This window comes from Glycine max, chromosome 8, assembly GCF_000004515.6.
Source record: "Glycine max cultivar Williams 82 chromosome 8, Glycine_max_v4.0, whole genome shotgun sequence".
Lineage (NCBI taxonomy): Eukaryota > Viridiplantae > Streptophyta > Magnoliopsida > Fabales > Fabaceae > Glycine > Glycine max.
Window position 1 is genome coordinate 2,519,124 of NC_038244.2, and position 11,652 is coordinate 2,530,775.

Sequence of the window (11,652 nt, forward strand, 5' to 3'; positions counted from 1 at the left end):
AAGCCAAAGATAATTATTCTTCTAAAAATAAAATGAAAGGCCATTATTATGTAAGCACATACATGAAAAAAAAATTCAGTCTCGAAGTCATGATGACGTACGGTTCATCTAGTTGAACTATAATACATCAACGTGCATTTAATTCTTGTGGAAGTTGGTTTGGGTAATTTCCTTACGAAAGAGGGGATTGTATATTTGATCTCAGTATAAACGTTTTCTTATTTCTAAGTCGCATACTTTTAGCGTGCATCATAATTATTTCTCTCTTTTCAACCAGTTTAGCCCAGTTGATATTAGATACAGTGCATGTTCAGCAGTTGAATGTTGAAGCCTTCATAACACGTAACCTTGACATTCTAGTCCACACTGGTGTCTTTCATATGCCCAAGTCCTGACACCTTCATTGAGCAAATTATATACTTGAAGCTGCACCACTAAGTGAGACATGCATGGATAAGAAATTGAAACTAAAGTTCATTTGTGGATAAAGCTGAACTCTTTCGAATGATTAGCACACGGGACAAAACATAATAAAAGAATAATAGAATATCTTCCTCATGTTAATGCTGAGTTCTTCACAGCCATCTTTTCATCGTGTAAGGGCAAAAAGATAAACTCAAATATATTACTTACAATGCAAGATATAAGATAAAATGAATACAATAAACATGTACATATATAGCAGGGTGAAAAATGCTGTCGACTTCTTTCTAAGCCAAATGGTTATTTGAACAATGCCCTTATTCAGAGATATGACCGTTTGCTTCTTCTTCCCTCTTTTCTTCAGAGACAGTCTTAGCAATGGTAAAGCTGGGCTGATTTGTTGAAGACAGAAGCCTAGCCCACATTCTATCAGTAATTATCACTTTATTCTGTCCCTCAGTGATTCTCTGCATAACAAAGCAACCAACATAATGCTTCTAAATTCTATAATTTCCTACTCAAAATTACAACTTCGTTCACCCAATCATAAACTTGAAAACTAACTTTGAATTGAAAAGTTTAAATCCACTACATTCTTAACAAATAAATCATATCTATCCTGCAGAAGCAGAACCGACAATATCAAGCAGGCCAACGAACTCACATAAAAGGGTATGTACGTTTGTCTTCCATTGACAAGTCCACTTGTAAATCCAGTGTAACCTGCCATGGCTCCATGAACAGCACTTTGAGCAAGAAGTGTGCAGTACACGTTGTCAGAAGCATTGCTTGGAACTGCTCGGATCATATACGTTGGATCTGTCAAATAGTAAAAAAAAATGCAATGCTTGATTTCCTCCTTTCAGTATGCAATGCACACATAAATGTAATCGAACATGCACACATGTACACATACGTATAAATATATAGTTTTTTGTCTTTACGAACCTATATATTTGAGATTTATGGTCATTCTCTTCTGTTTGTTAAAATAATCCTGCAATATCAAAGAATCAAAATGCTTAACATAAAAGGTAGAAAATATCTTCAATTACAAAATTTTGGTATATTAAAAATGAAGCATGTTTTGTCACACTATACATCCATCAGCGACCATGTATCCACAACAAGATCCTTGAAGACTTCCACAGCTTTTGAGATTCTCATAAACCAATTGCAAATGGGAATGCTTCTTTAGGACAACTTTTAGCAAGGTGTCATAACGAAATCATCAATTGAAAAGTGAAAACCAAAACAATGGAAAACATTTTAATATTCATCAAATGGACACTGAACTTTTTCTTTCAAACATGCAAACTAATGGGGCTGGGATTGAAGGTAATTGTAGCCTAGATGGGCATGGCTGTAAGGAAGGAAACAAGCCGGACCTCAATCTGAATTCAAGAAAGTAAGATTAAAAAATCACATTTGAGATATCCAGCACAAACGGAACAAACAACAATCCACACCTTTATCTTTTGGGATATCCATAGCCCAACATCTTGAAGAAGTTTGTTTCCAGAAGCATCCTGCTTGTTCAAGGATTGGATGCTCTCAGAAACAAGTTCCTGTCCTGCCCCTTCAGCAATCACAATAACCATGTGGCCGTTTTCCTTTAGTCTTTTCTCTGTAAACTCAAAAAGTCCACCTGGACCTTCAAGGTGAAAGGGTGACTCTGGAATTAAGCAACAGTCCACATCCCTACTGGCCAGAGTAGCATACATTGCAATAAACCCTGCACCATGCATCCATATAATTACATCGAGAAAATAATTTATTAACATAATATGTCATTGGTTGAAGTACAGGATGCTAATGATTAATCTGATCAGTGGAGGCATTCAAGAAACTTACCACTGTACCGGCCCATCAATTTAACAACACCTATGCCATTTTCACCACTTTCAGCCTCAACATGTGCTGCATTTATAGCACGTTGAGCCTCCTCAACAGCTGTGTCAAAGCCGAAGGACTTATCAATAACCTATTAAGCCAGAGAGAACATTAAACCATTTTACAAGCTCATGGTGCTAATGGGAAATAAGCAATAAATGGAAGAGCTGCTATCCATGATGTACCGGGATGTCATTATCTATGGTTTTGGGGATTCCTACAACTGCAACTTTGAGACGACGCCTTCTAATTTCCTGCGTGGATAATCAGGGTGCGTTTACTACTTTGATGAAATCAATTTTCACAATCACAGATGTCAAATATCAACAGTGAAGTATGTGTGCAGGAAGCTCAGTTATATTCCTAAACACAATAGTCTACTATCCTCAATACTAAAATTATATATACCTCAAAAATCCTATCTGCACCCCTCTGAGTTCCATCTCCTCCAATTATAAAAACCTGGTGGAATTGAATGAGTTATTAGACTGCTGATTTTTATACATACAAAATGAAGTTACATGTTGTAATAAATAGAATGAAATGCAGACCTGATTAATTCCCCGATCTTGAATACTGTCAACTATCTTAGTGGTATCATGTCCACCTCGTGATGAACCAAGGATAGTTCCCCCACGCTTATGTATGTCATTCACGCTTTTAGGAGTTAGAGTGATTGTATTGTGAGCATAAAAACCCTTGTATCCTCCCTTCAAATCACAATTTCATGTTTTAGTTAACGAGACTGAATAAAAATCAAGTAATTAGTTAGCACTCTTAGCAAGATCGAGATGTATTCTGTCAGAGTACAAGATTGCATTGTTCATTTTCTTTCCTACATTGTATGAAATGAAATCCATAAGATCCACTTACATTGATTCCCAAGATTTTCTTGACGCCATACATGTGATATAGTGCACATACTAGTTCCCTAATGACGGTGTTGAGGCCAGGGCATAGACCACCACATGTCACAATTGCAGCCTGAACATCATCTGATTCGAAATACACCTGAATACATATATATATCCAGTATCATACGGTCATAAACACAAGAATTTTCCTTAAGAGATAAAACCATACATATGGTAGTATTATAGAAACATACCCTTTGACGAGGTCCTGCACGCCGAAAATGTACCCCTCTTGGACTATCTTTATTAGCAATTATCTGTCAGCAAATTTTAAATAAAAAAATGACATAAATTAAAAGCATTTGTGCTTCAATTGCAAATAGCTAGCGTTCTAGAAACTTTACGATAACCTATCAGAAACTCTCGTGCAACCGTTTTTCCAATAAAAAGTCCAAGTGGTTAATTTTTTTTTCTTCCTTTCATTCACTTGGATCGATTCGATGATGTCAATACTTTGGAGAAATCGTGAATTCGTGATGACATACGTTTTATAGTTTATTATTATTACAAGATTGTATAAGATTAACACGACTGAATAAATTCGATTTCTGTAACACGTATTATGTTCATTCCGATTCAATTCAAACCAGTCCATGCGGTTACTTGTTGTTTTCTTTCATTAATTTGGATCCGATGATGTTCCATAGTTGGAGAAATCGTTAATTCGGGATGTATGATGATTATGATAAGATTAACGTGACAGGATAAACTCGATTTACGTAACTTGTAGTTTTCATTAGTGCAGGATTGGTGGGGATTGTCGAGGCCCTTTTAATCAACAATTCACTCCCAAAAGATAAAAATGAAATAAAATCTAACCTTCTGCGGAACACTGTCATCGACGTGCACGAAATACTGCCTGAGAAGTGGAAAGTATATTTAAATTAATATGAGACAAACATAGAAGGCAAAAAGTAAGAAGAAGAAGGAAGAAATATATGTAGATATGAAACTTACTTGACAACTGAGTAAGCAGGATTGTTTTGCAAAGGATTAGAATATGTCTGCGAAACACAAAAAAAAAAGATAGATTAATTGGGAATGGAGCAGAAGCAGCAAGTTTGAAGAGATGAACGAGTACGACGTCGTACTGGAATATCAGGGATGTAATCGGCCATATGTGGAACATCCTCCAACACATAGCCTGCGGAGCCTCTAATGATCTTGGGCTTTGAATTCGGCGACGAACCCATTCTACGTAGTAACACAAACCACTGAATTGTTTTGTATTATATGTGATTGAAGGAAGAAAAGGATACGTTGAATGGTGTAACGAGTGGATCAGAGAAGGGTCTTATATTTATAGTAAAGGTGCTTAACCTTTGTAAAATGAGTCAGTGCCCAAATCGAGGTTCCCTGAAACTCAGGGCTGCTTTTGGTTTTCTTTGAATTAAATTAAATAGCAACTTCTCTTTTTACGGTTGAAAAAGGAAGGAAGAGTAAAAACAGGTGGCACAAAATGGTTACCAAGGTCTATGCTTGGACGCAGAGATGGTTATGGTAGTCCACGAGCATCATGTTTCGTAGAAGCTGCCAGCAACCATTCTTATTTATTACTAGTATTTAGATTTTTGCAGCGCCCTCAGCCTAACCTCTTCAATCAAATTATTAAAAGCTCAATATGTTACAATGCTTACGTTGTTTGTTTGTTTGCTTCTTCTTTTTTTGTGTGTGTGCAAGAAACAGAGCCCTTATGTTTCATGTTAAACATGGTTTTTAGATAAACATCTTCGAAATATTTCATGCTTCAATTTCCTTGTCTTTAATTAAGACATACGTACGACAACTAGGTATCAACAATCTCTTCCTAAATATGTATCTCCATGGAACTAAAGGGCTTGAGGAGCCTCAGATATAACATCTTTGATTTTCATGCTACAACTTCCTTATCTTTGCCTTCAAGGACATAGGACATGTACATTATTTCCTGGGACTGAAGTGTATATGGATGAAAAAGGATGGTATCTCCACCAAGGGAAGTACATTGCCACTTTGCTTATTAAGTTTGACATCGAATAATGTGTTCCAAAGATGTTGAATTGTTGCATAATTCCATCGTGTATGAAAAACACTATTTGGAACACTTCAATACTTGACCACAACACATCCAAATATTTCACTATTAGTTAACGAACTCAACCAATACTTATTAGCCCCCAAAGTACAGTATTGGTAGGCAGTTAAAGGATTTTTTGCTATCTTAAAGGTATTGTTACCTATAAACCACATATCAAACCATCATACACAGTACATATTAATTAGTGTATTTTCAAATGTAGACTAGGCTACTAACCCTCGAGACAAAGAATCTATGTACCAAATGGAATGAGTGTTTGTTGGTGATACTCTAATTATTAATTTAAAAGAGCAATGATACTCAAATATTTCATTATTTGAAACACCTATCCAATATCTTTTTTTTTCTTCTATCACATTATAAATCCTATGATATTTATATTTTTTTCCCTATTTTTAGGTTTCAAATTGATTGAATATTCATGTAATATTTTTCTTTAAAAAAAAGCTTCATATCAAAGTTCACTTTACGCTTAAAAATTGGTTTGGCCGACCCTGCATACTAAGCACATAGAATTTGGTGTACCCTTCATTCAAGATCAAGCTCTAGATTAATAACTATATTTCCACCTTTACAATTGAATTCACAAAGTTATTTACTCATCCAAAGTTCTAGTATTTCTTAGACAATTTTTCATAATTGTTTGTCATGCAAATAAATTATATATGCAAATAATATTATATCTAAAATCCAAACATGATAAAGGGGTCAAAAAGGAATTATTTATGCCTGAGAAGCACAGAGGAAATAAATGGCTGCTTAATTAACAATATTCCTGACCCCTCCCAACTGTTTAGGGGCGGCTGGCTAAAACCTGGTCAAGAATGTTAGCTATAATGAGAATATACATGTACGTGTGAATCCCTCCAACAAACTATTTCACTATAGCCCCGAAATAAAAGTAAAAACATATTGACGTTCCAAGTTTGATGAGTTGTATTTGATTATTATTAAGTTTAATATTTGATTAAAAAAATGTAACCTAATCTTCATTAAAAAAATGCATACAATTTAAGTTATTAAGTTTAAACTCATTTTAATTATTTTACCGAAAAAAACTCATCTTAATTAGCTGGACATGAGACAACTTATCGACCAAGACAAGTTTTGAATATTCTTATAAACTGAGGGAAAAAAGAAGGTTAAATTCTATTTAAATAGATTTGTAAAACATGGGAATAATTTATAAATTTATTTATAATTCAACCTAGCTTTTTATCCTTACAAAAACTCAACGCAATTCGAAGTTTATTTAAATATCTATGTTATATGAATAAAGAATTTAATTTAAATATATTCACAGGCAATGTCATCAAACCATAAATAGCATATTTAGAGTGTTCTATAATTGGTTAACAATATAAAGTGTCATGTATGCCTTCTGTGTGTTAGTTAAAATATAATATGTAAATCATTTGTGTAAATTAATCTTTAAAAAAATCAATCAAATAGTTAAAAGTAAATTACACTTATATTCCTTCATTTTTTTTATATTACTTTGAGTTCCCTAAGCGGAGAATCGGTATAACATTTTTTACACCCAAGAAGGGGGTTAGGGTAATAATTTACGCCTAAAAAAGGAGTCAGTGTAATAAAAGTTCAAAATTTAAGGATTGATTTTTTTTTTTTAAGGATTCAAAAACAGATATGTATTGGGTGTAACAAAGGCAAGTCTAAGCAGTGGTTTGTGTAAATTTCTCAATAGTTAATTAACTTGAATGATTTCATAATTAAGTTAAGTTAAAAAATTAATTAATTGCAATAAAACATGTCAAATTTAAAGTAATTATATATATTTTACTTTTATTATAGAAACTCAAAAAATAATAATCTGTTAATAATTTCTATAAAAAATTTACAACAAAAAGTTAAATCAAGCAATCAATCATATATCAAATCAAATTATTTAATTATTGTCTGTAGATATACATATATATATATATATATATATATATATATATATATATATATATATATATATATATAATTTAGTATTTGATACTTACACATATATATAAAAAAAAAATACAAGAGGTGCTGAAAAGGTTTTCAAGATGTCTAAATCAAATTACAATTTCATAACTCGAACGTTGTAGATCATTTAAATTTTCAAAGAAAATTACTTCATTAAATGGTTTTGAGAATATTCCCAAACGATTCTCGCCTCTCCTCTTAATGATAATATTGTTGCCTCTTGCTTCTCAATGACGGTCAATAAGACCATTATTACTACTGGAATATATTTTTTTTCATAAAATATAGTAATAATATTTGTATAATTTTTTCTTAAACCTTTCACAAATTTTAAATAAATCTGTTTAGACCATTCAAACGAAATTATATTGAATTAATGCAATCATAGAGTGCGTAGAGGGAGGCACCCCCTCCCTCTTTTTCCTTTTAAGATTCATTACTTTTACAACTATTTTTTTTAAAAAAAATTCCTTAGCATGGACCAGACTATAAAAGTTCTCCTTCACATAAAGATAATAGTATAATACCATAAATTGTGAAAAGGATTTAAGATAAAAAAGAAGTATGAAAGGGAATAAAGCAGGACACGTTAACTCGAATCAGGACTAATTTATGGCACAATGCAGCACTTTTTTTCCCTTTTATTTCTTAGGTATTTTGATTGGATTAAGGGTAAATTTTTTGACATTGAGCAATTTTCCCCCCTCTTTTGCAAGTAATGTTTTGAATGCGGAATCTAATCTTCTAAAAAGTAGCTAGTTTACCATTATACTTAATATCTTATGACCTTAACTTATAAGAATTAGATATAGTAGCAGTGATTAATTGTTTACAACATCACGAACTATGATTCAAATTTTCACTAGACATTCTTAAGATGAACTAAGTAAAATCAAGATGTAAATATTACATTGTCTCTTGTTTTAAAATTTACACTATTATTTTTTGACATTCTTGAGATGGGAATATTACATTGTCCTTCTCACATATTATAAGAACGAAGCTTAAACAATGACATATCAACTCTATCATTTTTTCTTACAACTGGTCTTTTTTTTAAAAAAAAAAAAAAAGAGGGACACATCACATATATAATATCACACAAGATCACTAGAGACACAAAATAACAATAGTAGGGAGGATACCAAATCTGAAAAATGACGATAATAAGAAATTAAAAGTGTAATTAAGTAAAAAAAAAAAAAACCTTATTTTTACAACACAGTAGACTAATAAGCAATATTGCCATGCTAGTTCATCACTTTCGTTATCAATTTGACATATAGTTAATGGTGACAAAAATTTGTAAAATTAAAATAATGGGATTAAATTCGTGAAAAAAAAATTGGAAGATTAAATTTATGAAATTAAAAAATTAAATTATAAATAATTTTGAAAAATAATTTTTTATTGACAAAAAATATTTTTACTTTTAATTAAAAAATAGAAACAAATATCGTACCCAACTTTTTCTTAAACTCTAATCGCCATCATCGTAATGATTGATAAAAAACCCTATTTTTTTTTTGTGTGTAAATATATCGACACTAGTCACTAATAGATTGATAAGTGTTTATGTTGAATTTTTTTAGGAAAAAAAATTAAATACAGTTTCAATTTCTTTTTACTTTTAGTATTTTTTCTCTCAAAATAATAGTGATTATATATACATATATATATATAATAAATAAATGAAAAAAATAATAATTTGTAAAACTAATTTATATCGTCATTAATTTATTTATAAAATATATATAATAGATATCAGTGAAAAATAATAATTAATATTACATTTGAGAAACTAAAATAATAATTATATTAATTTTTTTTTCTTTGGACCGTCATAATGCAAGAAGGAAAGTAATATTCTTCCATCATAATTAAAATTTCATCTCGATAATCTTCGTTGATCTTTAATGAAAACTTTCATTGCATAAATGACTAAGGTAAAATATTTAAAGAGCTGTATCTGTTTTTTTCCACACAAAAAAGAAAAGGATTTTAATATACTGAGAAGTTAATCTCTATCTTTCAATCAAGAAAATACTCTGGCTTTGACAGCACAATAGCCCAAAAGCACCGAATCCCATCAACTTGATGACGCGCTAAGAAAATGCAATCATCCCATGGTTTGACTAGCCATGGAGCAAAAGGAAAGACTTAATAATAAATTTTATCATCAATTTTCTATTATTTTATTAATTTTATCATTTAAGTTTTATTTGTTAAATTTTATCATTTAATTTTTATAATTTTACATATTTTATTATTTAAGTTTCTTTTTCATGAATTTTGTCATCAAATTTTTAATATTTCATAAATTTTATCATCATCTTGTTATTGAATCGATGTAGAATATCATTTTTTTATATTTTTTACATTAATTGTTGTCATAATTAATGTAAAAAGTGATCTTTTATAATGATTATGATTATAATTAGTGTAAAAAAAAATCACTTTCTACATCCATAATAATTAAAATCGATGTCAAAAGTTAAAATTATCTATCTTTCCTCAAGAGTACTAAAATACACAACAATAAAAAATTTTGATAATAAAATTTATAAAATAATTAAAATTAAGTGATAAAATTTACAATTAAACCAGGAAAAAAAAAAGTCTGCAAGTTCAAATTCACACACAACATAAGTTATATAATGTTAGAAGCAAGTTCACTTCATGAAATATAAGGGGCCAAGGGGATAATAAGTTAAGTTATATAATGTTAGAAGCAAGTTCACTTCATGAAATATAAGGGGCTAAGGGGATAATAAGTTTAAGTAGTGAGTAGTTGTACTTGACATAAATAATCTCAATAATTTAACGGATGGATTAATAAAAACAACATTTAATATTAAGTTATAAAAATGATATGATAATGATCAAAGTTACATCGGTGTAATTTGATCTCTCTTCATATATAATTTGATTTGAACCTTTAAGAGTCCTTAGATTAAATTTTTTTATTTCATAATAATTGTTGATCATATTTAATTATTGTTAACTCATTGACACATTACCAATTTGTCAAAAGTAATATTAAACGATAAGATCAAGTTTCGAGTCCACATAGACTTTGATTGTACTTAAAGTTTCTATATAACAAATTTTAAATAAATAAATAACTAAAAATAAGTATTTTTCACGGTGATAGCTCATGAATGTAAATTTCTTCGACAGTAATAAAGCACTCATGCACGATACAATTAGCTTCCAACTTGACTTTTTGCATTAAGCGTGTGTGGACATGCTAAGAATGTTCCAATTCCAATTCTTCAAACAATTTTTATCCTGCGTTGGTATATCAAAACTCTACAAGATAGAACAAAAAATATTATAAATTCCTTAACTTTAGTATTCTTAGGATAAAAACTCAAAAAAATCTAAATTCTTATTTTTTAAGTCAAAAGAAGCATTAAAAGAGAAGAAATTAAATAAACTTTATGTAATTTAAGTACACAAATTAAGTATGCGTAACAATTATCAATTATTTAAAATTTACTTCAACATTTTTATCTGATCAAAACTTAATTTCAATAGGCTTAATATTTTTTAAGATAATATCATCTCAATTAAAAATATAATTAGTTTTTTTACTTAATTTCAATGTAATTATATTTAATATAAAGTTAAATATTTCAAAAAACAATAAATTTAGTTAATTACATATTTTTTAAATAATACTAAATAAAAATATAAAATTATAATTTAATTAAATCGTTATTAAAATCTAATATGATGACTAAAGGATTGAAGTATGTTATATATTTATAATCTTAAAGATCATTATTTGGTGTTTTTCTTTTCTCGATGGAGTAAATTGTACTATTAAATAATTTATTTTGGAGACAGAATTATTGTTATATAAAAATAAAAAGAGTAAATGTAAATTAATAAATCCAATATAAATTATTAAAATTTTGATGATAAAATAAAAAATAGTGATTATTTTTTTACTTAGACTAATTGAAATAAAAATAACAGAAAAAAAAGAACGGAGGAATGAATAAATTAGTTTATATCCCATCAATTTTTAGTTTAAATTAGTGCGTTGCAAGAAAATAACATATTTAAACCTAAAAATAATTATACATACTTTGAGTCATATGATTGACGGCATAATTATTGACACATATTTATAAATTTTCTCGATAAATATTCAAAATGTATTTTATGAATTTTTATAATTATATATAAAACTTTATTTTATCAATTAGATTTATCTATTTTGAAGCATTTAAATTGTTACTGATATTATTGATATAAATAAAAAAATATAATTACATTATTATCATTATTATAAAATAAAAAAACAAAGATATTTTGTTCAGATTGAAAAAATGGATAACCTTTATGGGCTGGTGCTAGAGC

The 11,652-nt window shown here is 29.4% G+C and overlaps 1 protein-coding gene across 1 annotated transcript; it reads right to left on the reverse strand.

Moving 5' to 3' along the window:
• Nucleotides 1-528: 528 nt before the first annotated feature.
• Nucleotides 529-5,116, reverse strand: LOC100798766 (ATP-dependent 6-phosphofructokinase 3). Its single transcript, XM_003532419.5, has 13 exons — nucleotides 4,322-5,116; nucleotides 4,188-4,234; nucleotides 4,050-4,089; nucleotides 3,425-3,487; nucleotides 3,190-3,327; nucleotides 2,868-3,026; nucleotides 2,725-2,778; nucleotides 2,502-2,570; nucleotides 2,278-2,407; nucleotides 1,893-2,158; nucleotides 1,372-1,420; nucleotides 1,088-1,242; nucleotides 529-890 (listed from the first exon to the last, which is right to left on the reverse strand). Exons 1-13 carry the CDS (start codon nucleotides 4,421-4,423, stop codon nucleotides 741-743), a joined length of 1,422 nt encoding a protein of 473 aa, XP_003532467.1. The 5' UTR covers nucleotides 4,424-5,116; the 3' UTR covers nucleotides 529-740.
• Nucleotides 5,117-11,652: the final 6,536 nt, after the last annotated feature.